General features: G+C 55.7%; 7 protein-coding genes across 7 annotated transcripts; 5 read left to right on the top strand and 2 right to left on the bottom strand.

Moving 5' to 3' along the window:
* Positions 1–1731: 1731 nt before the first annotated feature.
* SLS55_002090 (uncharacterized protein) lies at positions 1732–3551 on the top strand (the record flags this gene model as incomplete). Its single annotated transcript, XM_066773576.1, has 2 exons — positions 1732–1987; positions 2038–3551. The coding sequence occupies 2 exons, from the start codon at positions 1732–1734 to the stop codon at positions 3549–3551; spliced, it is 1770 nt and encodes a 589-aa protein (XP_066636143.1).
* A 2899-nt stretch (positions 3552–6450) lies between these two features.
* SLS55_002089 (uncharacterized protein) lies at positions 6451–8133 on the bottom strand (the record flags this gene model as incomplete). The annotated part of the gene is made up of 3 exons (XM_066773575.1): positions 6451–7593; positions 7644–7964; positions 8044–8133. 3 exons carry the CDS (start codon positions 8131–8133, stop codon positions 6451–6453), a joined length of 1554 nt encoding a protein of 517 aa, XP_066636142.1.
* A 383-nt stretch (positions 8134–8516) lies between these two features.
* SLS55_002088 (uncharacterized protein) lies at positions 8517–9642 on the top strand (the record flags this gene model as incomplete). The annotated part of the gene is made up of 3 exons (XM_066773574.1): positions 8517–8882; positions 9459–9558; positions 9605–9642. 3 exons carry the CDS (start codon positions 8517–8519, stop codon positions 9640–9642), a joined length of 504 nt encoding a protein of 167 aa, XP_066636141.1.
* Positions 9643–11876: 2234 nt separating this feature from the next.
* SLS55_002087 (uncharacterized protein) lies at positions 11877–14674 on the top strand (the record flags this gene model as incomplete). Its single annotated transcript, XM_066773573.1, has 4 exons — positions 11877–11992; positions 12047–12261; positions 12770–13822; positions 14538–14674. 4 exons carry the CDS (start codon positions 11877–11879, stop codon positions 14672–14674), a joined length of 1521 nt encoding a protein of 506 aa, XP_066636140.1.
* A 5397-nt stretch (positions 14675–20071) lies between these two features.
* On the bottom strand, positions 20072–20848 carry SLS55_002086 (uncharacterized protein; the record flags this gene model as incomplete). Its single annotated transcript, XM_066773572.1, has 1 exon — positions 20072–20848. The coding sequence occupies one exon, from the start codon at positions 20846–20848 to the stop codon at positions 20072–20074; it is 777 nt and encodes a 258-aa protein (XP_066636139.1).
* A 1577-nt stretch (positions 20849–22425) lies between these two features.
* On the top strand, positions 22426–23319 carry SLS55_002085 (uncharacterized protein; the record flags this gene model as incomplete). The annotated part of the gene is made up of 2 exons (XM_066773571.1): positions 22426–22615; positions 22673–23319. 2 exons carry the CDS (start codon positions 22426–22428, stop codon positions 23317–23319), a joined length of 837 nt encoding a protein of 278 aa, XP_066636138.1.
* Positions 23320–25328: 2009 nt separating this feature from the next.
* TPK2_1 (cAMP-dependent protein kinase catalytic subunit) lies at positions 25329–26713 on the top strand (the record flags this gene model as incomplete). The annotated part of the gene is made up of 4 exons (XM_066773570.1): positions 25329–25886; positions 25947–26200; positions 26259–26633; positions 26686–26713. 4 exons carry the CDS (start codon positions 25329–25331, stop codon positions 26711–26713), a joined length of 1215 nt encoding a protein of 404 aa, XP_066636137.1.
* Between the last annotated feature and the right edge of the window lie 424 nt (positions 26714–27137).

Below are 27137 nucleotides of genomic sequence, written 5' to 3'. Positions count from 1 at the left end.
AAGTCTGAAACAATGGCCGATGTCGTTTTGAGTGGTCGATCCGTCTGTATCTTCGTCAATTGGTAGAGGCTTGCATTCCAGTAGCCACGCAGCGAAGTGGTACAAGGAATGCCGGGGCCATGTGTCAGCCAAAATAAGCATTTCTTGGATCGCGCGCTTGATTGTGGGCAGGTTCTGGAATGAATGATGAGATTTGGTGGCGCCGAGAAACGAAATTTTCGATGGAGCATGCGGCGTAACGAGGACTTCAAATCTCTGAGCAATATGTCAGATGGAACTATGATGAAATCCGTTTGCACTATGCTGACTGCTGTTGGAATCGTTGTTCCAACTGTCGTGAGATGCTGCAACAAACCGGAGTCTTGTGGCACCGCATCGTTGACTCGCACAAAGACGCCAGGCAATTGCGCGAGCCATTAGGAGCCAGTTTGGCTCAAGCAGCTGAAAGAACACGGTAGCAAATGCGCTCGCACAGGACCGATTCAGCTAGCACAGAAGACGGTGAGCAAACGGAATGACTGGCGGGATCTCCATTGCAGTGGCGCGGACCCTGACAGCTGTTGGCAGTCATCTGGGTGGAGTGAAATGTGCTGGAGGTGAGGTGTCGGGCGACAGGTGGCAGGCAGTGGCACGCGCGGCGCAGCTCCGATGATTGGCAGCATGGATTGAGCGCTCAGATGACGCTGTGCTGTGCGAGACAGCCATCCCGGCAGGGCAGCGAACGTGGTTGGCCAGGCACAGGGACGCGCATCCCAGCCAAGACGCAAACGGGCAGGCTGACGGGATGGCAGACGCACGGCAACGGGCCGAGATGGGGCGCGAGATGAAGAAATGGTGACGGAGCGCGCAGCCAGTGTGGCGTGAGAGTGGCTCACCAGGGCAGCTTGCGGGGGCGCTCCGTACGGCGGCCGCGCAACGGTGCGTGCTGATCGCTGCTGGAAGGCGAAGGCTATTCTCGCGGTCTGGACGTCACGGTTGCGCAGGTAGTTTGGGACCCGCCGCTTCCAAGGCCTGCGACGGGAGGGCTGTGGCAGGCGCTCTGGCAGGCTCTGGCGCGTTCTGGGCACCGCAATTCGCGCGCGCCCCCAGCCGCGGAGCCGTGGGAGCTTTGGACAGCGGCAAGCCACCAGGATGCAGCCTGCCCGCCTCACTGGTCCTGCACGGTGCCCAACAAGCTTCCCAAAACCGCAGCGCTGCACCAGCCCAGGCTCCAGGCGCTGACCTGAACGGCCGGTGCATAGCCCACAAGAACCATGGTTTGCCGCCCTCCGCGCCTGCCAAGTCTACCACCTCCTCCTTCCCGCACCTCCCATCCAGCATAGTTCTCTAACGCTTCCCTCAAAGCTTCCTCCGCACTCCGCCTTACCACACACACAGCAGGCGCTGCTCAGCCATCACACTAACGCTTGTCCTCCCGCTGCTGGTACGTTGGCAATATCTACGCTCTCGATCCTCGCCCACCCTCCCGCAACATTCCATATATCCTCATTGATCCGCCCAATCGCTCCGTCCGGCGTGCATTGGACGTCTCTTTTGTTCCCAATGCCTCTTCACAAGCAACCCCCGAAGCGCCGGGGCCCCTACCTCAACCTCAAGCCCGCTGTCTCCGAAGCTGACCTCGGCGGCACCAACAGGCCTCCTCAATCCATCAAGCACGCCGCCTCAAAGAGCTCATTTAGGCTTCATCGTCCCTCTCGCTACCTCTCGAGCTGGTACGCCCCACCAGAAGCAATGGATCTCTCCAGGCCCAAAGTGCCCGTCACAATCACCTTCTCGGTGCCAGGCACTCTCCCGCCTGTCTTCGTCGCCTCGTCGCTCACAACCCCATCATGGGAGCCGATCGAGATGAGCGTGAAAGATGAGCGCACAGCGTCTGGGGACCTCGTTTTCGAAAAGAGCTTCGATGCCGTCGAATCAGGCGAATATCAGTACAAATTCAGACTCGGGCCCGGTGATTGGTGGGTTTGTGACGAGAGTGCGCCGATAGGTAGGTTCTGTCAGCCCCCCTTGGGCAACATCCACTGACGTGCGTTGTAGTATGCGATGACGCCGGCAACCGCAACAACCTTCTCCTCGTCACCCCGCCACAATCGCCTGCCTTGGATAAGGGTGGGCCGCGCAGCACTTCCTCTGCTCCTGAAATCGCTGCCGAAGACGCGACAACAAGTGACAAATTGAAGGATGGTGAAGGTGGTAGGTCACATTCTGATCCTGCACCAGCCCCTCTTCCTTTCACTGTTGTCGAAACTGTTCCCGACGCAGAACAGCCTGTGTACGGTGGCAAGAGACCTGCAAGTCTCGGGGAGGATGCGTCGAAACGCACAGCAGACGCGGAGCCTGATGGCGAGTTTGAATCGCCTGAAGCTAATTCGAGCCCTGTGAAACCAGACACGCAGAATAACATCTCGGTACCTTCGGTCGTCATTGAGAAAACAGATGATGAGCCTGCGCATGGAGACGACCTCGGAGCCAATGCAACCCAAGGACAGCAAGATGCTCACGAAAAGAGAGCCGCAGATGCAGAGCCTGACAAGGTAGTTGTTACTGGCGACGTTGAAGAGCCGAAGGAGCTTTCCAGACTCAAACTGGTTCCCGAGTCCGAGTTACCTGCGGAAACTCCGACGATGGAAGATCAACACTCTCCATTGCTGCCACACGAAGAACTGGAGCCACTCTCTGATGACGAGGCCCCGCTTCTTCCCCACGAGCGATCTACGTCTGTATCGAATGCAGGAAGTGAAGCCGGCGAAGATGCGATTGCAGCAGCAGACTTTGCGCCGGTGGAATTCGACGGCGACATGCCGCTGTTCCGTCACGAGTCCATATCTGTGTCTGCAGTTGACAGTCCGCCGAGGAGCCCCTCCCAGTCGCAGCACAAGTCCCACACCTCGCTCAAAGATATTATGGACGAGGAAGACATCAATGATCCTTCGATCGAGCCGTTCCCAACCCGCCGCGAGACAATTTACGAGCATCTTCAAACCTTGGCGAGCCGCAGGGAGGTAGATATCGCTCTTCCAGAAGATATTGACACTTCGCCGCGCCGGAAGACGTCACGGTCGTCGTCGGAACATATACCGCCTGCTTCACCGCTGGATTCCATCAAGGAGACTGAAGAAAGCGAAGGGGAGGATGTTGACGAGCTACCATCACGGACGATTCCGGAACCTGTAGTCGAACGACCAATCCCTGCTGTTCCAACACCTCCCTTGACGCCAAAGGATGATGAGGATGGCAAAAGACACGATCGCGCCGATTCTCTGGTCACAGTCACTGGTGAAGAAAATTCCAGAGATGCCGAGGGCCAATCCAATGACACGGACGGCACCAAGGGCCTGTCAAATCCTGAGCCGCATTCTGCCAGCCTGGAACCTTCCGCAGCCAGCGCCGAAGTCGATCGCCCTTCTACTTCTCATTCGGCCAAGGTGACTCCCAACAAACAAAACTCTTCATTCATGATCAAGTTTTGGAACAATTTGTTTGGTAGCTGGTTGGGACCAGTGGTCAGATGGTTCACGCGTGTGTGTGGAGGACAAGGACGTGCTACGTAAGCATTCTGTTCGTCTTACTGCATGGTTGGACACGAGAGGGTTGTTTGGAGTGATTTCCAATTTGCTCGCCGCCGTATCCACGCCCTACAGTTGCGCAGATTGCTGACGTTGGCATGCAGGGTCCTTGCTCTCGCCATTGGCACCGCAATCGTTGCTTATTCCTATCAGTCGACGCTCCTTGGAACTGCAGCGCCGAGTTATGTCGATCAGTAGGACCGTTGTGCTCCTGATGGACATCGGAAGAAAGAACCGCTGCGCTAAGAGCCTTCGTATCGCGGAAACCAGCGAGGCTTCGACACGATTATCCATTCTGTTACGATAGACTGTACATTACTTTACCCTAAGGGTCGGAAAGGCGCTTTGCTTTGATGGTGTTTCTGTGGTATATCCATTTCCCTGTCTTCTATGTAGTACCTTTCACTCGTCATTGCTCTCCAGGTCACGGCCTAGGATACTTCACGCTGGCATTCACAGACAAACGAGCAACGAATCCTACGAAATTGAAATGGAAAAAAAAAAGAGCGGATGACTTCTAACTCCGCGGAAACGTGCCGATGATGTCAAGTCGACGCCATCTAAGAGCGGCACGGCAAGGATTCAGGCGATAACCTGCACATCAGATCGGACCTAGGGGCTTCGATCTCTCCTCCTTTCCCCACCATTTGCCCTTTTGCTTTTTCCGCAAGTAGGAGATCTCTACCTACAGCCGACGAGTGATGGTAGTGTTTGTCGCTTCGCCGAAGGCGAAAAACGAGGGGACAGTGAGTGGACTTGAGGACCACGAAGCGCGCTTCTACAATCGCCGGGTAGGCGAGACGGCGGGAGCGCACTCATTTGCTGGAGCTTGGAATCAATCGGAAACGTTTCGAGTCTCGGATGCCACGCGTTTTTGCCGCTATTGTTTTTTGCTTCTTTTCTTCTCCTATGTATTTGCTTTTTGGTGGAGAGGGAGTTGGAGGCACGGTGGTTGTTTCGAGACGATTTCATCATCGCTGCTTGAGCGCTGTCGTCCAGTAGTCTCTCACCACACCCCCAGTCTCTCACCCCACATAGGAACGTGCGGGGGAACACATACTCATCCACGCACATCCGCACGTAAGATGCCGGGATAGAACTCGATGGGGAGTTGGCATACGAACGAACGTCACCCGTGCTTTTTCTCCTAGCCCTCTGCAACGCCATACATACCGCCCGCGCGTGAGTGAAAAGAAGCGCATGGGCACGTAGGTAGGCATGGATCATTCACGTCTGCTGCGCGATTGATGTGCTCGCGTGCGCGTCTGGGGTACGTACGTATGTACGTACATGGGTGGCAATGTAACGCATACATACATGCAGCGGTTACATACCGCCTTACATTGCCCGTCCACGGTCGGACTTGGCCGGGCGTAAGCGAGGCCGAAAGCAGGCGGGTGGGGTATGGCGCGATACGGGACGAACTATGGCTTTGTTGGGAGGGGGAGGCGGCCGAGGGATTATTGGGTGTGTGTGTGGCGTGCGCTTTAAGGGGTGCGGGAGGGCTGGTGGGATTTTTTTGGTTTGCTTGAGTGGGTAGCGTTGTTGATGAAAGCGATTGTTGTGTGTGTGTGTAGTCTGCAGATAGTAGTTTGGATGAGTGGGGGGAGCACGAGTCGCTTCGTCCCATCGTCTCTCTGGTGGCGCTGCAAAACCATCATCTTCTTAACTCTTCTTTCTGAGTTTCTTCTTGTTTCTCCCAAGACGCCGGCCAAGTCCATCCTCTGCAGCCTACCTGGCACACCCTCTACTCTCACTGCCCCCCTTCTCGCCCCGGTTTGCTCGGCTCGTCGCCTGTCTTGTCCGGTCCCCCTTCCCTCCGGACCCGGCAAAGTCACCCACTAGTCGTCCCGAACGCAAAAAACCCCATCGGCAAAAAAGAAGCGGGGGCGTCGAGAACCGGGTGTTCGCGTGGTGGTAAAGTGGGTCTGGGACGGGCGGGCAGCGGAAGTTGGCGAGGGGAGAACCAACCGGGGGAGTGAGTACCTAGTGGCAGAGAGCGGGGTTAGCGGAGGGTGAGGGGGAGGGGAAACAAGAACAGGCGGCAGGGAAGATGTAGGTATACGAATGGGGAAACGTCGCGTCATCTTCTCGGCTCAGCTGTGCCGTTAGCATGGAGTTTCTGTTTCTCTCGCCGCGCGGCTTGTGTGGTTCAAGTGAGTGTCGCGCGAGGAGGGCGACTGTGATGGTGTTTGGAGAGAGTCAGGTAGAAGCTAGTGGGTGGGAAAAGAATTAAGGGTCCACTTGCTATCCCCGCAGCAAAAAAATTGGCTGTCTGTCAGTTGGTCAATTGTTATCTATTCTCCACAAACCCGGCCCCGCTGACACGCACGTTTCCGCCGCCTGGGACTTAAGCTTAGTCGTGATTTTAGCCACCGCTAGCTACGTTCTCCGACTTCACCCCGAAGATTTAGGCCACCCGGGTGTATACTGTGTAGAAGTACGCATGTCGTCGAAGAATCGCTCGGAGTATCAGATACAGCAAAGCCGCAGCAACATCAACATGTCTTTCTTGCATCCAGACTCAATTTACGCCACTACGAGGACAGCCACTAGCTTCCATCTCTCCATCAGGAAATATTTTTTTTCAGATGGTCTCGAGCTCTTCATGCATCATGCCCTTCTCCAATTCCCCACACCCATATCCCCAGTATTCCCACAGAAAGGCCACGTCTACAGGGTCCACGGCCGCCTCCACTCGCAAAACCCAACGCTAAATTACATTGTGAGACTTCAGAGACTAGTACAGTGCACTATTGTACGGTGCCCTTTCAAAGAGAGATAACGCAGTGTGCGCCAACACAAAATCCCCCTCAAAACTCAAATTATGCGCTCTACCTTTTGATGCCCTCCCCGGAACCAATGCTCTCGAACTCCTCCGCCACTACTCGGTGTAGTTCGCCGGGAAGCTTCCCTTCACACCATTCAGCTCTCCTTCCCACCAACTACTCTTTTTATCGCCCTCTCTCTTCAACACCTTGATTCGATCGCCCTCTCTGAACGACAAATCTCCCGGCCCTTGTCCTTGGAAGTCGTACATTGCCGTGACAATATCTTCTTTCTGGAAGCTGGCCAGTCGCTTCTTCGGTGGCGGAGGCGGCGGCTTCTTCTTGGCACCGATGCCCGCGGCAATTCCCTGCAACGGCGTGGCGACTCCGTTGGTGTGGGGCGACGCGGTAAGCATGCGACCGGGCGAGGGGGCGCCATTAAAGTATTCGTTGCTTTGATGGTGTGGACTGCCCGGAGAGTAGGCACCCCCACCAACCGACGATGAGGTCGAGGGGCGGCGCGCCCCGCCATCGTAGGGCGCCAAAGTGTTTGAGGATGTGCTGCCAATCCGGGGTTTGCTGGCCATAGGCACCTTGGGGCGAGAGGCGAGGTTGATCGGGGGAGGTGCGGATGGGTCGGGAGAGGGGGGAGCGTTGGAGAAGCTGTTGCGCGGGCGGGGAGGCTTGGGTGGAGCCTTCTCTTCTTCCGGAGAGGCGGCGCCTGAGTGACGGGAGCTGGATGAAGGACGGCCAGTGATGCGCGGACGGTTGGTAAATTTGTCGGTGGCCGTGTGTGCCGTGTTGCGCAGGTTCATACCGGTAACGGTTCCGTGTCTAGATTCGGGTAGCTCCATAGGCTGGTGGACAAGCTTCGTGTGCATGAGGAGCTGATAATTAGTCTCGATGTCTTTGCGCAGAGGTGTAAAGACGGCATCCCACTCCAACGCAATTTCGGTCATGTCCGGCGGCGGTGATGGATAGCCGTAGTCCTGGCAGAACTCATGTTGCACGGTATACAAGTTCCCCAGTATGTTGTTCTGGATCTCAATCTGAGATGCTAGAAGGTAAGGCAGCAATGAGAGAACGGCGGCCACGATGTTCGGAAGATTGGCTTGCAGGTGTCTGTCTGCGGAATCAAACTCGCCCTCGCAGCGCTCCATATCGATGCGGTGCTTGGAGAGGGCAGACTCGTCGCGGGCGGAGCGATTTGCCTGGTTCTCCAGCTTCTCCACGCGGCCCTTGTATCGCTCGTAGTCCAACTATACACGCTGTCAGCTACCGGAGCCCCAAAAAAAGGCTTCAACTGTACCTTCTTGTCTTCCCGCTTCTGTATGACTTTGTGCATGGGCTTTATAATCGCCTTTGCTTCTTGCGCCGGCTTGATCAAGCGGCGGTCAATCATGTTGACCTCCTCCATCATGTCGTTCTTGACCTCATCGTAGAGCTGATTTATGCGGCGAGTGCGCTCCAGGACCTCGTGCGGGGTCTCTGCGGGGATTCGGGCCTGGGTGTCTCCATCGCCAGCAGCGACCATGGGCTTGTATATGGCCTCGAACTCGGTGACGACGTGGAGTTGGTAGGTGAGAATATGCGCCCATGCTTCTCTCCAGTGGCTAGTGGCATCGACGAGCTGCGCAACGGTCAGCGTTAGTTGGTGGTGGCTAGGGAGGGGCGAGGTAGCGGCTTGCCTTTCCGAGCATCTGATCGACCTCCTTGAACTCCGCCAGCATTGCGGCAACCTGTGCGTCATCTTCGCTGTGGGTCTTGAACGCGCCCACCCTGCGCTGTATACGCTGCATGGCTGCGACTGCCAGGCAATTGTGAAACGAGTGGGGGTATTGAGCGTAGCAGCGGCAGCGCAGGCGAGTGGAGAGGAGACAAGTGGGCTGTGAAGAGAAGTCGGCGTACGTGGAGGGAATGGAGCAGCAGGCAAAGCTGCCGCGGGGCCAACAGGGGTCCCCTGCCGCTTCCTTCTGGGAGTTCGGCACTTTAGCGTCGCCGGGTAGTTCCCGCCCAACCTACCGCCTTTCGCCCGCTGCCGTCACATGCTGGCGCGCTGCCTAGGTACCACACTCGACTTGACGCGTCGCGTCCGCCCGCTCTCCATCTCTCTTCAACGCGTCGCCCGCTTCCTGTCTAGCACCTCACGCACCATGTACGCCCATCACGGCGCACTACGATAATGTCTACCGTTCGGGGCACGATTCGGAGCACCGCTCAGTCCTCAACCGCCGCAAACACCGCCCCCGTCCACGAGTTCCGCTGTCTTTACACCCACGACCTCCGCCGGAAGCAGAAACGATGGCAAGATGGCTTCCTCAAGTTCCATACGTTCAACAAACGGGTCATGGTCTACGACCAGCCGCGCAACTACATCGGCGATACACATTGGAAGGGTGGCGACACTCTCAACGATGGCGATGAGCTCACTCTGGAGAACGGCGTCATAGTGCAGGTCGCTGAACCGGTGGCCACGACCCAGACCGACTTGACCGAGCTCCTACAAAAGAAGCCGAGGGATGTGCAGCAGTTTCCGGCCCCGGCGAACGTGAGACTGCCTGCTTCGGGCAGCGCGAGGCTGCCAACACCAGGCGTGCGGACCGCTGGCTTGACAGCACATGCGCCTCCACGGCACAAGCCACTGAGCCAACTACTCGGTACTCCGAAAGGACCACATGGGAGAGCTGTCGTATCCATGAGATCCCCATTCGACGAGAGGCAGGCGAATCTGCAGAAAGCGGATGAATGGGCCGCCAATGAGAGGGCAGCAAAGAGACGGAGGGTCGCTGAGGCAGAACAGACACGGAACGTTGTAAAAGAAGTAAGGACGCCCGTGCCAAAAGGTCGCGAGGGGCATGTTTTGGGGAGGACGCCTGAGAGGAGGCAGACACTTGGCCAAAACACGCCTCTTGCGCTGAAGGGAGGAAATAATCCCCCGGGAGAGCTAATTGACCTCGTATCGGATGCCGAGGAAATGGAGCCTGGTTCCGATGTAACGATGCCGAATACTCCACCCGGTATCGTAAGGCCTGTCGTACGCTCGAGGAAGAAGACTGAGGTCTCTACACTTCAACCACCATCCTCACCCGCTGTCTGTACGACGAACAGATTGGTTCATGTTCAGGAGGACTTTGAACTTATGGAAAAGACCATTGCGGACACTGAGGAGCAACCAGTGGAAGAAGAGGCTCCAAAACACTCGAAGAAACTGCGTCTTGCCACAGGTTCGCGGCCGAAGATGCTGCTTTGTCAAGATACGGATTCAAACAGGAGACCTGCTGCACCCGAACCGCAACCCCAAATCGTAGCGGCACGGGTACATCAAAGAAACAAGCCTGCCATCGGTGAACGGAACCAGCAAAATCATGGAAGAACTAAGCGTCCCTCAGAGATTCGCAAAATACCAAATGGCCTCACTCAGTCCTCGCCCCCGGAGTCTGAGGGATACGTTCCACCACCCGATGACGGTACTGAAGACCGAAGTCATGATACAAACATATCAGCAGATCGCGACAACACCTTAGCTCCGCAAAGAAAAGTCCTACAAGATAAAGGTCCGATTCAGCTACCTGAAAATCGCGTGCCGGCCGCAGAGCCAGCTCCAAAACAGAATAAACCAAACCTAAGAATCCAGACTATCCAGGCGCAAGAGCGTCAACCTTCTCTCGCACAATCCAGGCGAGTACGTTCGGAGAATGACAAACCAGCTAAGAAGCCTTCAGCGCCGTCGGACTCTTTCGACGAGTCCAGACTACCGGGCCCAGGGCAGTCGAAGGAGCGCCTCGTACCGCAGAGGCCGTTGCAGCGCTCCATCAGCCTGAACGTGGCGGGGAATCGTGCGCTGGAGCGCGAATTGACACCCCCTTCTCCTGTTGTGGATACGGATGTTGGGCCTTGGAGCACCGAGGCTATGGATTTGTTCGATTGGAGGCCGCCTGGGTACGTGTTTCGCGGGCAGGGGAAGGGGTTTGGGCCGGAGGGGGAAGAGGGTGTTGACCATGTTGCGGCAGCTTCTTGATGAGACATGGTTCACGTCAGTGGTTCACTTGGAGGTTTATCTTTGAGGGTTTTGGAGCGGGTAGTCCAGCAGTCTGCCCATGTACATTCAGGCGGCGGAGTTTTGGCGGTAATTTGGGAAGCTTAGGCATGACACGAGGTATGAGAAATCATTGATGGAGGCTGTCTAATGCGATTTACGAAACGCTAAAGGTGAGGGATACTAATGCTCTGCGAAAACCCTACCCGTTACCTCCGGTCGACCGTAAGAAGATGGAGTAGCTGGGAAGAAAGTCGAGGAGAAGGATGTCCCTCCCGGTATCTGAGCCTTCATGTGGATGCGTTAGCTACTGCAGGGGCCGGCTCAATCGGACAATATGTCGGCAGCTTCAAGCATACCCGAGTATTGATGCCATCCGCCACAACCAAGCACGCCTCCCGCATCATCTCCCTCCTAGTGATGTAGGTCATGCCGTGGTGATTTGACCTGGGTCCAGATCGAAACATTCCCGGTGCTGCCTCAGCATCATCTACGGAAACACATTGTCAGGGTCGAAGGCTACGATATGATGTTTCGGATCTTTACCCATCAAGAGGAGCTCATGAAGTTCGCGGGGTTCAACGGAGGTATGACGCCGTGGGCGTCTGACGCAGTGCCATATCAACAGCGCGGATGGCGGCATGGAAACACAGAGGCTGACGATGGCGATAAGGGAGTCTGGAGACAATGGCATTTTTCGACTTCGGGGGCTATTGGATCGAGAGGCTGGGGGGGATGCGTTCACTCTGGACCAAAAGACAAAAAGGCTGATCGACTGACAGAAGGAATGTTACCACTGAATCTCGAAAGCGACGTGAGAGCCGCGGTTTTATGTTTTCGAGTAGAAGCGTAATGCTTGGGCAGGCAGATGTCGCCAAAGCCTGTGTCACACGAAGACGTTCCAGCCAGCGAACATTGGGGTTCCACGAAGGAGGCTTGTCGCGGCAGAACTGCTCGCGATATTTCGGCATTGCACCAATCGTTGGCAGAGTGTGCTCAAGGCGGTGGCGCCTCATGTGCAGCATGCAGTAACAGCCGTCAGACCGGTGCGTTAAGCCTCGTGCATGCTTAGCTGTGGCGTGTAGACCTATTCGAGGTCGAGATTTTGGTCAACGACCAATCGTAAGGCTCAATGGTTTGCATCAGGTCGAGATTTAGGTTAACGACCAATCAAAAGGCTCAATCGTTTGCATGCGTCACAATCAGGGCATGCAGGCAATCGAAAACTCATCGGCCCTTCCGCAGAAGCCCTCCAATTATTTCGTAGCTGACGACAGACGATTCAGCCCCTACGAGAAGCGATATTCTGGCCGCTGGCCAATCGGCCTGTGACTGCGTAACCTCAGCCTTGCGCACCTGAACAAGTGTAAGCCTGATAATCTTCTCGCCACGTAGTTGTGAGCGTGGCCTCTACGTGACGCTTTTCATCCATCTTCTGCGGTCCTTTCAATCTGCAGGACCGTCCAACTTCATCGTGCCGATACAGCAGCGCCCTCTACACCCCAGATGGAGGAGCTATGGTTGTCCCACAAGGAGACCATTCGGGATCTCTACCTCGTCAAAGATATGACGAGGCAAGACGTCATGAGTAAGATGGAAGAATTCTATGGATTCAAAGCGAGGTAAGAGGAGCCCTTTGAGCTACAATTTCGACGCCAACTAAACTCTTTGAACAGTGCTGGCCAGTATGAGCGAAAGTTCAAGAAGTGGGGTTTCCGAAAGAACCTCACTCTCAGCGAATGGCAGCTCGTTTCGCAACGCATCGATAAAAGAAAAAGAGACGGAAAGGAGACGAATCTCAGGATCGACGGTATCCCGGTTCCGCCAAAGAAGCTGAATAGGGCAATGCAGCGACATGGACAGGGCCCTCCATTCAACATTTCGAGAGAAAGTAAGAGGCCCCCAACGTCGCATCCTTGGTGGTGTAGCAGTGTAGCTTACTTGAGTAGGATACCGTAGCCTTACGCCGCCCACAGGTGTCAGCTTTTCTCCTCCACCAACGTATTCTCTTTCCCCGGACCTCTATACCCTCCCTTGGCAGGCCTTCTCAAGTTTTGTCTCGTCAATGTCCCATGCAAATCCTGAGTTCGTTAAGCAACTTTCAGAAACACAAGCGCGAGTGAGGCTTCGCCTTAATGTCGAAGATAGTCCCACCAATGTCCCGAAGCTTGATGCCAACGTCACAATGTCATTCCTGGGGCTGTCCGTTGTTCCTGGCTTTGCCGATTTCATTTTCTCGGCATTCGTCGCAACGAATCATGTCCGAAATCCATCCAGGCCTTCGGTAGTGAGAGCACTTTGCACGCTTCGAACCCCAAATGTCTTGCAGACACTAAAAGCATTGGGGCTCAAGCACGAGCCGGCTCTGGACGCGCTTTCTCAATTGCTATTCAAGGAAGCACTTCTGTCTCAGGACCTTAATTTGACAGCGAGTCTCCTGAAGACTTTCGTCTTCAATATGGCTGATCTTCTACCTGGTCCATGGCCTTACACCAAACCAGGTTCTGCCCTTTGGAGACTCCGAAACGACCAGGATGCCCGACCTCCTCTTCAAGTCGCAATTGAGACTGGAAACATCAAGCTAGTGCGAAATCTCATTGACCATGGTGCCGATGTCAATGTTGTGGGAGCAGGTGGTCGTGACATGTTCAATGTTGCAGCCGCCGTACGCTCTGAGGACATCCTTGACCTACTTTTGGAGAGCGTTCAAGAAATTTCCCTTCCTTCTTTACTCGCATGCCTAGCTCATGGCTTCTTTGACCACGCAAGCCGTATTTGGCCACAAATAAAAGGCTTGATCTCTGTCCACGAAAAGCTTGAGACGGAGATGCTTACTGGGGCTGTCCGGGCTGGTCATATCCCTCTTGTCAAGGATCTACTTGAAAATGGAGCGGACCCCAATGCCTTCAACAAGGCCCATCAAAGCCCTCTTCAACTTGCGAGCGAATCCGATGGGGACTGCCTTGCAATTGCCGAAATACTGGTGAAGTGGGGCGCTGAACCGGATTTCCGCTTCGACGATGGAGATGATGACTTACGGATGCCTACGCCTCTTCAGAATGCGGCACGACGGAACAACTTTGCGGTAGCTGCATTCCTCATCGACAAAGGCGCAGACCCAAATGCAGAATCCGTCTGCGATGACACGGACGACACACTGTACAAAGAATGGGGGTTCTATGCATACGACTGCTGCACACTCAACGTCGCGCTCCGTGCAGAGTCCGACACTCGCATGATTGAATTGCTTCTAGAGGCAGGTGCCGACCCGGATGATGCCACGTTATCAGATGCCTTGGAGTACCACAATGATCCACAGATCTTTCGGCTCCTCATGCGCCACGACGCTCCATTATCCAGCGTGCTCTTCTTTTACGCGGCAAGGGCTGGGAATATCGGGGTTGTTCAACTCTGTTTGGACGCTGGTATGGACCCAAATGAGATCTATTCAGGTAAGACGGCATTGGAAGGTACACTCCAGATGATGATTGAAGACGGTGAAAATGTTGATGAACAATCATGGGAAATGTGCACATTTCTCCTTGAGCGGGGTGCGGATGTCAATCTCCATAACATTCGCCCAGCCCTGTCAGACGCACTCAGAATTACGGCCAATACAGGGAAGAGAGATTTTGTCGAACACTTTCTTTCGAGAGGAGCACACTGCGACAACCCAGATGTCTTAAGAGAAGCCGTTGGCACTGGGGATTCCATTGTGCTGGAAAGAATACTCGATGCCGCAGCGACCCGCCCAGGCTTCAAAAGGGCATTCATGACATCGTGTCTTGGGCATGAGGCACTATGCAAAGCTGCTGAAAGTAATCACGTTGAAGCTACCAAGAGCCTCGTTTCGAGAGGTGTCAATTTGAAAAGCGCTTGTGCCACCAAGGCACTCCAGTCCGCGTGCGAATCCACCAAACCCCACTCTGATGTCGTTGGGGTGCTCCTAACTGGTGGCGTTCCTCCCAATTATTCACAGTGTTGCGAGTCTACACTGTGTGCAGATTCGGCTCATTCTCATCTTCATCCGGTACAGTTACTCGCTCGTGCGGGACACGCAGAAGGTGTCCAAAGTCTATTGAGTTATGGCGCGAACCCGAATCTTTACGGAAGCGAATGGAAACGGTTTGGCTGCGCCATGTGTCGGACTTATACGTCAGTTCTTAGCAGCGCAGCTGAAGGTGGTAATCAAACGATCGTCAAGAAGTTGCTCAAAGCTGGAGCCGAGGCCAACCTTCCAGCACGCGGAAGATTCGGAAAAACTGCTCTCCAGTCCGCAGCGCAACATGGCCATAACAATGTAGTCGAGCTACTTATTGACGAGGGCGCAAACGTGAATGCAGAGCCGTCCGAATATGCTGGAGTCACAGCACTCCAAGCAGCAGCAATTGGAGGATTTGTGGGAATAGCCGCCAAGTTGATCGAGCATGGAGCAGATGTCAACGCCCCCGCGGCGAAAAAAGAGGGACGGACGGCTCTTGAAGGAGCTTCCGAACATGGAAGGATTGACATGGTGGAGCTTCTGGTACAAGCTGGGGCGGATCTGCGTGCTGCTCAATACAAAAATGCGTTGGTGTTTGCAAGGAAGAACGGCTTTGGTGCGGTTGCGCGGCTCCTCGAGAGAAGACTTGAAGATGGATGAGTTTGTCAACTTCCCCGCTTGAGAATTCTCATTCTGAATGATCCTATTTCCCTTTTCCGTTATGGGTGTTTGGCTTCCTGTAAGGTGTTGCTCAATCGATTCTAAAAATTGAATTTCTCCCAACTGTTATCGACGATCATGTCCAACTCAACTACAAGTGAAAGCAACACCGTCAGAGCAGCCATACAACAAGCACCCTGTTCACAAAATTATCTTCTCTGACTGTATTCTCTCCTGCGCATAAACTCCACCAAGATCGGCACACACCCCATCGAAACCGTCACAACAACCCGCCTGCACCATCTGCACAAGAGCCTCCCTCCAGACTCCTCGACGCATGCCGCACCTGCACCTTTGAGCTTACACATATATCGCCCTTGCCTCCACCATCTTCCACCTCTACCCACACCCCCGCAACAGATCCGTCCACCCCATCCCCCTCCCCCCAAACAAACAAACCCCCACCTCCACCTCCAACACCACCACCACACCCAAACCCTCCCCGCTCTCCCCCGCCCACCACCGCCGGCATCATGGCCGCGACCCCCCTCCGCATGCGTCAGTCAGCGACCCGCCGCCCGCCCAGCGCCTGGCTTGTCACCGCGAATGCCCGGTAGCGAGCAGCGAGCAGCCGTCGCCGCCGTCGCCGCCGTCGCCGCCGTCGCTGCCACCACCACTGTCGTCGTCACTGTTTCCCTTGTGGAGCGCGGGCCAATGCTGCAGATGAGGAATGGGTTGGGGGTATGGCGGGTTTGGGGCGGGGAAGGAGAACTGGGTTGATGGGCGCTGTGGGAGCCTCGCGCAGCAATCTCGCAATCGACATGCATACGGCGCCGCTTTGTAGCGAATTAGATTGATGTAAGCTGCGGTAAAAGCACATTTGTGAAGCCTGCATTCTCACACCGCAGTCTTCGACCTCCGTTCTTGAACCTTGATTGAAACGAATGCGTGGCTTAACGCAAAGGTGAAAGATCGGAGGTATCACTTGACTACAGATCGAGAAGAAATCCGATCTCCACTATTACAAAGCTTGATGCAATAATCATGTAGTGACTGCATAGTTTCCCAAATACTACTAATCCTGTAGACAGTTTTGTCGGTTCCTTGGTTGGTCTGGTTGGTGGTTTGGAAGACAAGACATGACGAGCCTAAAGGAATGACATGCAAATATGGAATCTCACAAGGGAATAGGGACTCCAGGGTCAAGGCACGGATCCAGGAATTTTCCAAAAGACTTTTTGAGACGGACAAGAGTGTATGGAAAATCTTCACCGCTCTTGTAAAAGTAAGTGGAAAAAATGTGGTCTGCAGATGCCAGAAGTCCAAGCCAGGGCGTCTTGATGCACAGCTGAATAAATGCTTAGTCGATGATTATCGGGTCCAATTGGGTTCCGCAGGTTTTCACCTTCTTGACAGCCTTGGTGCAATGACACATTTCTGGATCTGGTTTGACATCTCGAGAAAGTCCTGGGGAACAGTCTTCCTCATAGTCCTCAAAGACGCTCCTTTTCCGCGATAGAATCGTTTGACGGTTTGCTGGTATTTTTCTACTGCGGTGGTGATCGATTTCTTCGTTCAAGATCTGCTTCAAACGCTTTGACAGATCGTGAGGGAAGTATTGTTCGATGAGGCTGACCAGTGAAAAACTGCGCATCGAACTCGAGACGGAAACGAATGGGTCTGCGCCGTGCCTGAGGAACTCTTCCATGAGGTCTGCGTGGCAACTGCTGACGGACAAGAACCCCAGATCTGAGACGCGGTTCAAAAATGCCTCCCATGGGGATTTTCCATTCAAAGCAGCGTCGCGCCGATTTGGATCAACTCCATATCTCAAGAGCTGCTGAAGTACTCTCAGTGTCCTTTTTGGAGGCTGCACCGACAAGCTTTGAACGATTTGCGCTCCCCAGGTGAGATGGCGGGTATTTGGTGAGTCAACATCCGCCCCATTGGCCAGAAGGACTTCCAAGATCCTGGTGTGCGAGACCGTCCCCCAGCTGGTCAAGTCGTGGTCGCTCAGTTGGAAGAATGTCTCGGTAGACCACATGGGCGCCTTTGGAAACTCGACACCGTTGTCGAGGAGCCAGAGAATGATGTCGATCCTGCCTCTTCCGCCCACATTTGCCAAGGTTCTTTCTAGTAGTTGAGGGCCGACGGAGTTGAAATTGATGAAGCCTTTGACGGCCTTGTGCCTCAAGTAGCTCACCAAACCTCGATCAATAACATCTTCCAGGAGACCCAATGAAGGCAAGTCGCGGGGTAGTCGGCCACTGCGGTAGTTTTCGGGAATCAGGAAATAATTCCCCTGATCAACAACGTCGGCGTCTAGGTGCCCGCTGGCTTCTGCCAGGACACACTCGTGCCATAGAGCCTTTCCTATCCTCCCGGTATAAGACTCATCGCGATGAAGGTACTGATGAAGAATCTTGATCTCTCCTACTAACGCCAAAGTTGCATGCCTGTGAGGACAAAAGTTTGGGGGCAGGCCACGTTCCCAGGATCTGTTTTGGAGAAGAAAGTCGCAAAAGCTTCGATGCAAGAACCCAACCACCTCATGAGGCTGCGAGCCATAGGAACTGGTTGAGTAGTAGCTTGATGTAAGGGAAACTACTCCGGCATGCGGTTTCGACCGAGAGCTGACCGTTGAGGTGCTTTTGGTGCCGCCGGCCTGGACTTCGAGAAGACCTTTGCAACGTGCTTCTAGACGTCGTTCAGCCATAAACCATATTTCTTGGAAATCAGCAATGCTCAGTTGACTTGGACGGATTTTAAGAGCCAATTCGGCGTCATCTCCCATCAAGAACGAGAACGCAAGGAGTGTAAGCGGCTGTGAGCCTTCCAGCGCAACTTTGAACAAGCAAAAAGTTTCTGTCTTGTATATGTCTTCCACTTGATTGAGAATATGCGTGAAGAAGTCGGAGAGCTCGGGCGGGAATGAGTGAAGCCTTTGTCTGAGTGTGAGAGCGCTGTCTCCATTAGTAAGTCCACGTTGCAGCGATCTGACCGCCAGGGTAACCCAGAGGAAAACGCCCTGAGCTTTTTCAACGATCTCCAGAGTGATATCGTTCATGAGCTCACTATCGGGATGATAGCGCTGCGCTATGGTCGTTGACAAATTGTCCCGGACATAGGACGCAATGTCGTTCCTAGTCAAATCCTCAAGGTACAGCTTGTGGTCTGTCCAGTTCCCAAAGCTTTCTTCAAAACAATTCCACGGGCGGCTGGAAAGGCAGAGCTTGATGTTCGCCGAACGGTGTATGTCTTTGAGGCAGCCCACAATCTCGCACATATTTCCCTCGTATTCGTCAAGGCCGTCAATGAAGAAACAGAATTTGGAAAACATGGTTCTCTGACGTGCCAGACATGCTAAAAGAGACACGAGTTCTGTTTGACTCCACGAGTTGTAGCGGGATTTCTCTGGTGGGCACAATGTCATAATCCACTCTTGATTCTTGTCCAAGATCTCGAAGACAATTGATTGTAGGAGACCTTCAAGAGACTTCTGCATGGAGGTTCCGGCATTCCAGAAAAAGAATTTGGCAATGACCAGGTGATGGGATCCGGCCCATGCCTTGAGACATTCCATGGCCTTCGAGTGCTCGCAAAGATACTTCATGAGAGTTGACTTGCCGGAACCCGGCTTCCCAGACACCCAGAATATTCCGGTACCTGAACGCAACCAGTTATGGAAAGCAAATTGTGAGCGTGGATTGGTCGACTCCGAGGACTGGCTGTCGAAGACCCAATGGAAGGTTTTTTCATGCGCCTTTCTGACCGTCAAGTACCGTGACGCCATTGTTGAGTATTGCAAGCTTTCCAAGATATCCGTTTTTCGTTTATGTTCTTGAGCCACGAGACCGGAAACAATTTCGGAAAAGGTAGTCAAGTTTGTCTTCAGGGCTGAAAAATCGGCATTGGCTCTTTCAAGGTTCTCCACGAGAGCTGTCAGCCGAGCAATGCCTTGACGTTGATTGTTGTCTGAATCCTGCAGAGTGTTCCGGATGGTCGCGATTCCCTCCTTGATGGATATCAACTGTCGACTATTACGTGGGATCAGCATACTTCTCGATACCCGGGAGAACAAACTTTAAGAAGCTCTAGCTAGAAAGTTTGGATCTGCTAAACTTTGTTCGCGATAAACTTCCACAATCTGGGAATCGTTGTAGCATCATCTGTCAAGCCGTACTACCACGATCTCCTGCTTGCGATCTGTGAAGCTAAGAGAGCCAAGTAATAGGAAAAATTGGGTACAGCATGGAAGATATGGGGCCAGATTTTAGAACTTACCCACTATTGTTCTGAAAGTGTAAGATGATCTGTTGCCGAATCGCCGAGAGGCGCGCCTGGAGACCCTCCATCTTATCTTTCTGTAAGTACGACTTGAAGGCAAGACGAATGCTCTGAACTTTTGAGTGCGACGTGCTTTGAATACATTTCAGCATCTCGAGTAATTCAGCGGCTAGTTTCTCACTGCGTTCTGTGAGCTCCAGAAGGGATCTGTCGGGAATAGCGCCCTGAGAGGTGTGCTTTTTTTCTTTGAAAGACTGCCGTATATCTGCCAAGTCTCGCTTCATGCAAACGAGTTCGTCATGTTCACCGGAACATTCTTTGCAGCGATAGATTTCGTGAGCCTTGGAAAACAGCTTCGCACCGAATTCAACGAACTGGACGACGGTACCGGCAAGACCGACGACCGATAATGGATCCATCGCCGGTGCAGGCGAGGACGGTGGCGCGGCCGATGACAATCAAGTAGAATGAAGACTATAGGAGATTACGAGAAATGATTCAGCCGCTGTCAGTTAAAAAAATTTTCAATGCTGCGGGGCCAGCTCAGCCTTGAGTGTTGCACAGTAGGCCGCAGGCAGTCGGAATGTCTGCCTTGCACAGCCGCCCGGTAATGACCAATTACATCGCGCTCAGCATGCATGTATACGACACAGGGTTCTGGCGAATCAAGCTGGAGAGAAGTGCGGCAGAGAAAAAGAAAACATTCCTTGGCAGCATTGCTCTTGTAATGCAGTGATCGGGTATCAAAAGTCGAGGAAATGGAGAGCTCCATTTAATCCTCAATCGGGGACCTACTGCCTCCGCGGCTCCGCTCTTCAATCTCACCGCTCTCCTCTCTCTCATCCCTCTCTCTACCGTTCTCCATATCTTCATCCTCATCCTCATCCAGCTGCTCAACCTCATCACCCAACGGGCTCTCCCTCGGATCCAGCAAATCCAAATCCTCCAGCAGCGTCCTCGACGGCATTTTCCACAGACTCGTCGCGCAAACCCGATCCTTCGTCAGCAAGTCATCCACGAACTGATCCACATACGTCAACGTAAACCCATCCCGCATCCTCCTCTTCAACTTCCGATAATCCGCCAGCAACGGCTCCAACGTCTTGTAAATCTCCGGCGGCTCCCACGCCAAGCGGATATAAAACGCCGCCAGCGCCCTCAAATACTTGAACTCGCCCTTCACCCCCGGCGCCCTACTCTCATCCTCCTCCCCTTCCCTCTCCTCGTCCTCATCCCCCGGCCAATTCAGATACGCCAATATGATCTCCTTCTCGGGCACCAGCTGCAGCAGCTTGAACGCGAGGCACAGGAACGGCGTCGGCTTGCCCAGGCCGCCGTAGGTGCCGCCGACGAAGGTCAGCTCGGCGGCGCGGTCGCACAGCGTCGCCGCGTTGAGTCCGAAGCACTGCTCCTTCCAGTAGTACGACTCGGTGATGCGGTCGCGCACGGCCTTTTCGAAGAGCAGCGCCGGGTTCTGGCCGCGGATCAGCGCGCCGCTGTAGCCGCGGTCGTCGAGCAGCGCTTTGGCGTCCGCTTGGTGGGAGGCCATTGGTTCGGTTTCGTCTTCTCGCTTTTTTTGTGTGGCTTTTTTGATGTGTGCGGGCAGGGGAAAGTGGTGGTGTGGGCTTGCTGCCTCTGCTTCACGGCCCGTGGAGGGAATTCGGGTGAGGTACGCGGCGAGTGGGGTGGGTTGTGGTTGTGTTGCGCTGGGCTATGCAATGTGCGATGGGAGGCGAGGTCTGCGGGTGTTGGATGTGGCCCAGTAATGCGGGGAGGTCGCGGCGCTTGACACGTCTAGCGCTCGGGGAATTGGGGCGTGAGCGAGCGTGTAGTGGGTGGTGGCGCAAAAAAAGCTTCGTTGGAGAGCTTGCAGGTGGTGAAGAAGCGCGCAGCTTTGGCACGGGCCTCGGGCGGTGACGCGAGGCCAAGCTTCATAAGGCTGAAATGTTCTGCCTGAGGCATGAAAAAAAGTTGCGGCTCTTGTTTCCCGCTTGGCGGAAGACCATGTACAATCCGAATTGCGCCACGATCATCACTCTACCGGCTCGTCAATCTCAATCGCTGGCAATAAGAAGCGACTCTTATTGGCGACGAAGATGTTACCCGATATGGAGGCCATCTCCAGGACCAGCTGGGGGCGTCCGGATGATTCCGAGCACAAGCGAGATCTGGGTTGCACCAAGCCCCTTTTATCTCGCCTTCAGTACGCGCAAGAAGACCGATGCGATTCATCGCTGCGCTGGCAGGTGACCGGTCGGCTCAGGGTGAAGTGTGAAGAGCTGGCATTTTCTGGGGCCGCGCCCCTGAGTAACTGGTTGCGGACATGGCTGTGATGATCGTGGAGACGGGAGGTGATCCGCCTTAGGGGCCTGCCAACGTCCGCTGGAAATGCCGCAAGCACGACAACTGACGACGGGAACGTCTGTGTCCGTTCTGACGAGTCGCGCGCTCGGTTGACGGTGCCGTATAAGCGCGCCGCATAATGCACGCGTGATGGGCAGGCGAGGCGATCCCTGTATCGATAAGTCGCGTTGCCCGGCGCAACCACCTGCCTGTCCAAGGAATCCTGTCGGGCGGCGACCATGACGATGGCGCCGTGCACGTCGCGCCGCGCCGAGCTGCTGCCCGCACGCGCAACTGACACACAGACGCGTCAATCTGCTGCGCATCAGCTCCACCGCGACTTTTGGATGCACCTGGGTTCGTGAAAGATGGTGATGCTCACGGGCGGGCAGGTCTCTATGGCCATATCGTCTTCTATAGGTACGCATCCGCAACCCATCTGCACGGTGCTTCGCTGTGGTTGCACAAGCCAAGCGGTCAATCTCTGGAGTATGCTGATCCCGCCCTGCAGTATTCATATTCACTTTCCTACTTTTCCTCTCTGGGTACATCCTCCAACAGCAAACCGTACGCGGCATCCAGGAAGCCATCAAACCTCGCCTTCCCCAGCCCGCAAAAGCACCCGTGCCCGAGGAGCCTTTCAACCCAAACGCCCGGCTCGCGCGAGTGCTGGGATCCCGCGACCCGGCACATGAGAAGTTCATAGAAGACACCCAGGTTGACTGGAGAAAGCTCGGATATGTGCAGCTGGTGACGGACCATCGCGATGTGTGCACTGCCGTCATGCAGTTCGCGGAGCTACAGCGCGAAAAGAGCCCCGCAGCCAGGGTCCTGCTATTCCCGAGGGACTGGATCGAGGATGAAGAGGACGAGGATCCCTACCTTGAAACCAGCAGGAGACTGCTGAGGGCAGCTGCGAGGCGATACAGAGTGGTTCTTAGGCCTGTCGATCCTGTCATCAAGGGCGATGGAGGTATGTTATACCAACCCTTAAAGAAGTGCCCATGTGGCTGATGCTGTAATCGTCCAGATTCAATTCCTCCGAGATATTCCCTCGCCAGCTTCTTTTCTCTAATCGACTACGATCGGCTGCTGTACCTCGCTCCATCTGGTATCATAATCGATTCGCTCGCTATGGATGCCCTCCTCGCCTTTGCAGCTTCTCGGAGGATTGCGGCCCTGCCCGAGGATCCTACAGCATCCAAGATCTCAACCGACTTCATGCTCCTACAACCGTCCTTGTCGACCTTCAGGAAGCTGTCGGCCGCCCTCGGCGAAGCCGATGTTAGCGATACAAAGCTGTTCCAGGAAACATTCGACGCTTCCACATCTCTGTTACCACCAACGGCCGAGTCCGAAACGACCCTGTACTACGAGTCCTCAGAGCTGCGGACCCTCGACGATCCCGAGTCGTTTAACTCGACGCAATTCCTGTCTACCACGGCGTATGTACGTCTAGCCGATCCTGAGCTGCCCGGACCCGAGTATGATGTGCCGTACGGCCAGATGGTGCAGCTGCGGCCGAAAGAGGAAGAGCCCAGGTGGGTGTGGGAGAAGCTGTATTTCAAGTTCCGAGGGAACCGGATGGATGTCTGCGGACTCGATCTGCTGATGCCCGGCAAGCCAAAGGTTGCGGCCGCAACGGAGGCGGAGGCCGTGGCGCTGGAGGAGCTCTGATTGCGGGGCAGGTTACGATGTTTATGACTCTATGCAATGCAAGGTGCAAAATATGGGATCGGGAATCGGCGTCAGGATGGATCGGGACTGCGCACCGAAATAGCGAGCAAATCGAAGGGTCGATGTAAGTAATCAAGTACAGCTTCGCAATGTCGGCTTGCATGAAGGCTCAGCCAAACACGTCAGCTTTTTAATTGTTCACTCGCGCCGCCAAATGCGTTGGGCTCGCTTGATCCGGCTCAGGGCAGGGCGAGAGGGAGAGGTCTCAAAGCCGTTGTGTGCAGGGCCGGTTGCGTCGGTGGTCGGGCTGGGCCGCCGGGAGACAGGCACAGCGTCATGGCTCTTCACATGAAGCAGCAGCACGTCAACAGTTAATCCCACCGGCGCGCAGAGGCTAGTGTGCCCGACAAAGACGCAGCCTGGCGCACGGCCAGCGCCTCTCGAAGTCAATCTCGTTGCTCGGAGACGCATCGACCGCCCCGTGCGCAACGACTTGGAGCGAGTGCCTGTTTTGGAGCAGGCCTCAAAGGCCGTCTGTTTGCTGTCTCACCCTGTCTCATTTCAGTGCTCGCCCTGGGCGCAATGGCAGCGCGCCTCGCAGCCTACTTTCACCGCCAGCTGGCCGTCGGCGGCCCGGCCGCAGGGCATTGGGCGGGCGACGGCCAGCAGCAACAGGCGGCGTGTGTTGCGGGCGGCTGCTGCTGGACGCGGGCTTGGCGTGGGAGTCGTTGCGGGCAGCTTGGCGGGCCTTGGGCCCAGTCCTCGGGCGGGTGCTTCTTTGTCTGCAGCGCGCGGCGGATTGCAGGTCAAAGGACGGCGAGTGACGTTGTGACGCAGGCTAGAGGCCAGTGGGAGCGGAGCGCAGCGGGACGGGCAAGCCAGGGCGGGCGTGCGGGCGTGCGGCGTGCGGGTTTGGCTGCGGCTGCGGTTGGCTTGGGCTGCGGGCTTCGCTGCTGGCCGAGGGCTTGCGGGTGCGAAGAGCACGCCGTTGCAGGCGGCGCTCTTGCGTATTATTAGCCTGCGCGGGCGATTGGCGACTGCGATACTCTCGATGCGCAGGCCGTGCAAGAGCGAGCGTCGATCCCCAAAGCGACCTCCCGTGGCAGATCCCTCCGCTTCGAGCCTAGGGGCAGGCGAATTACGGGCGCGGCTCCAGGCGTGGCCGTGGTGGCCGGTTCCAGGTGCTTGACCTACGCACTATTCCCTTACGCTCGCCCTCCAGCAGTCGACCAGCGCAGCAGCCCGCTCGCCCCTCCCTCTCAGAGTAGCTGCCTTCTCCAATCCTCCCACCCCCCGCCGCGGCGCCCCCGACGACCACTCCTTATCCTCACCCGCGCCCTGAGGCCTGCCGCTCCAACACCGCCCCTGCCCTCACGACCTCGCCGTCCGACTTGCGTGTTGTTCTGCCGCCGCCGTCGGGCATTCCTGTCTCGACCGCCCCGGCCTGGGCCCCTCTGCTCCCTTGCCCAACCGGCCCGCGTCGTGCGTGCGTGCGAGCGAGCCCGCGCCCCAGCTCGCATCCCATCGCAGCGCTCGCTGCGCCTCCGCCTCCGCCTCACCAGCATTGCAGCGCCGCCCGCCTGCTTTATACTCGCCCAGCCCGCCGCCTGCGTCCGCACCCCGCACCGCAGCCGGCTGACCGCGACTAGGATCGGCGCCAGATCCACCTTGCAGCACCTTTGGGTTACGGCTCCTCCCCGGGCAGCTCCTCAGGCTGGGCAGGGAATTCCAATTGCCCTGGGTTCGATCGCGGCGCATACTTCATGCCGACTCTAGGCTTCCTGAAAAAAAAGAGGACGAAGGACTCGTCTGGTTCTCGGGACCTCGACGCCGCCCCGTCTTCCCCCGTCAAGGAAAAGGACACCCATTCGCCCATCACCCACACCGTCTCCAAGGGCTCCGACCACCAGCAGCAGCACGCTTCTCTCTCGCCGCAAGCCTCCGCCTCGCACACCTCTGGCCACGCTCCTCAGGACTCGCTGACGCAGAACACCCGTCCCGCTGAACCTATGAACTCCTCTCAGCCCTACGCGCAGCAGTACGCGACCCCGCAAACCAACTCCCAGAGCCCGCAGCCGTACAGCCCGCAGCCGCAGCAGACGCACAACCTCCCGAGCATACAGAATCTCATCAACCCCGCCAACGGCACCGAAGCATCGCGCTCCTTCAATAATGCCCAGGAGAAGACAATGGCCCAAAACGGTAGCGCTGTGACCCCTGCCGGTGGTCAACAAACGCCGTCATCCTCGGTCCGCACCACCAAGGGTAAATACACCCTCAATGATTTCGCCATACAAAGAACACTCGGCACCGGCTCCTTCGGCCGCGTGCATCTCGTCCAGTCCAAGCACAACCAGCGCTTCTACGCCATCAAGGTCCTGAAGAAGGCCCAGGTCGTCAAGATGAAGCAGGTCGAGCACACCAACGACGAGCGCCGCATGCTGCAGAAGGTCAAGCACCCCTTCCTGATCACGCTCTGGGGCACCTTCCAGGACTGCAAGAACCTGTACATGGTCATGGACTTTGTCGAGGGCGGTGAGCTGTTTAGTCTACTACGGAAGTCACAGGTATGGCGCCACCTGTCTCCATCGGCCCCCATCCCGACTCCGAGCTAACATGATGTTCAGCGCTTCCCCAACCCCGTCGCCAAGTTCTACGCCGCCGAAGTGACGCTAGCGCTCGACTACCTCCACTCGCAGAACATCATCTACCGCGACCTCAAGCCCGAGAACCTGCTGTTGGATCGCCATGGCCATCTTAAGATTACAGATTTCGGGTTCGCAAAAGAAGTGCCCGACATTACCTGGACGCTGTGCGGAACGCCCGATTACCTTGCGCCGGAAGTGGTCGCATCGAAGGGGTACAATAAGTCGGTTGACTGGTGAGTTTGCCCCTCTCTCGATCGCCGGGAGAATGGCGGATGAGCTAAGAAAACGCAGGTGGTCACTTGGCATCCTGATCTTCGAAATGCTGTGCGGTTTCACTCCATTCTGGGACGGCGGATCGCCGATGAAGATCTACGAGAACATCCTGAAAGGCCGCGTCAAGTACCCGCCATATGTACATCCCGACGCGCAAGACCTGCTGCAGAAGCTCATCACACCCGATCTCACCAAGCGTCTGGGCAACCTCCACGGAGGGTCGAAGGATGTCATGAACCACCCATGGTTCGCAGAGGTGACCTGGGAGAGGCTGGCCAAGAAGGACATTGATGCGCCATATGTTCCTCCGGTCAGGGCAGGTGCTGGTGATGCCAGTCAATTCGACAAGTACCCCGAGGAGACGGAAGCCTACGGAGCGACCGGCGACGATCCGTACGTTCTTTCCCCGCGGCGTTTCTACGTGATTCGTGCTAATGAGCGACAGACACGGTACTTTGTTTTCGGAGTTTTAGTGTATTATTTGATTCAAGCCTCTGGCAGTGCGCGGCACTGAGGCCACGGAGCGTGTTGAGCTCGCAGCTCAGTTGCTTTGCCGGGCCAATGGCAGCAGACGAGCTTCTGGTGCAGAAACGGCCCCGCGAAACACGGGCAGGTGTGTTAGCCCCTGCACACAGACACACACTGGGCGACTTCTTGACGAAGCGATGCCGCGTGAAAGCATCTTTAGTTTGATCTTGGCTTTTTTTTGTTTCTTGTCGGCGCGTTGGCGGGAGGAAAGGTAGGAGGCTTTCAACAGGTTGGTTATCACATGGCCCTGCTGTTCCCATGCTGGCACGCATGTTTAAGTGTTAAAGGGCACCACACATGTTTATTTGGGAGGTGGTGTGTATGTGTGGCGTGGAAACGAACGACTGGCGGCTGGGTTGTCATCAGCAC

This window comes from Diplodia seriata, assembly GCF_021436955.1.
Source record: "Diplodia seriata strain FDS-637 chromosome Unknown scaffold_2, whole genome shotgun sequence".
Taxonomy (NCBI): Eukaryota; Fungi; Ascomycota; class Dothideomycetes; order Botryosphaeriales; family Botryosphaeriaceae; genus Diplodia; species Diplodia seriata.
The sequence above is the reverse complement of the archived record's forward strand: the minus strand, read 5'-3'. Positions and strand labels throughout refer to the sequence as shown.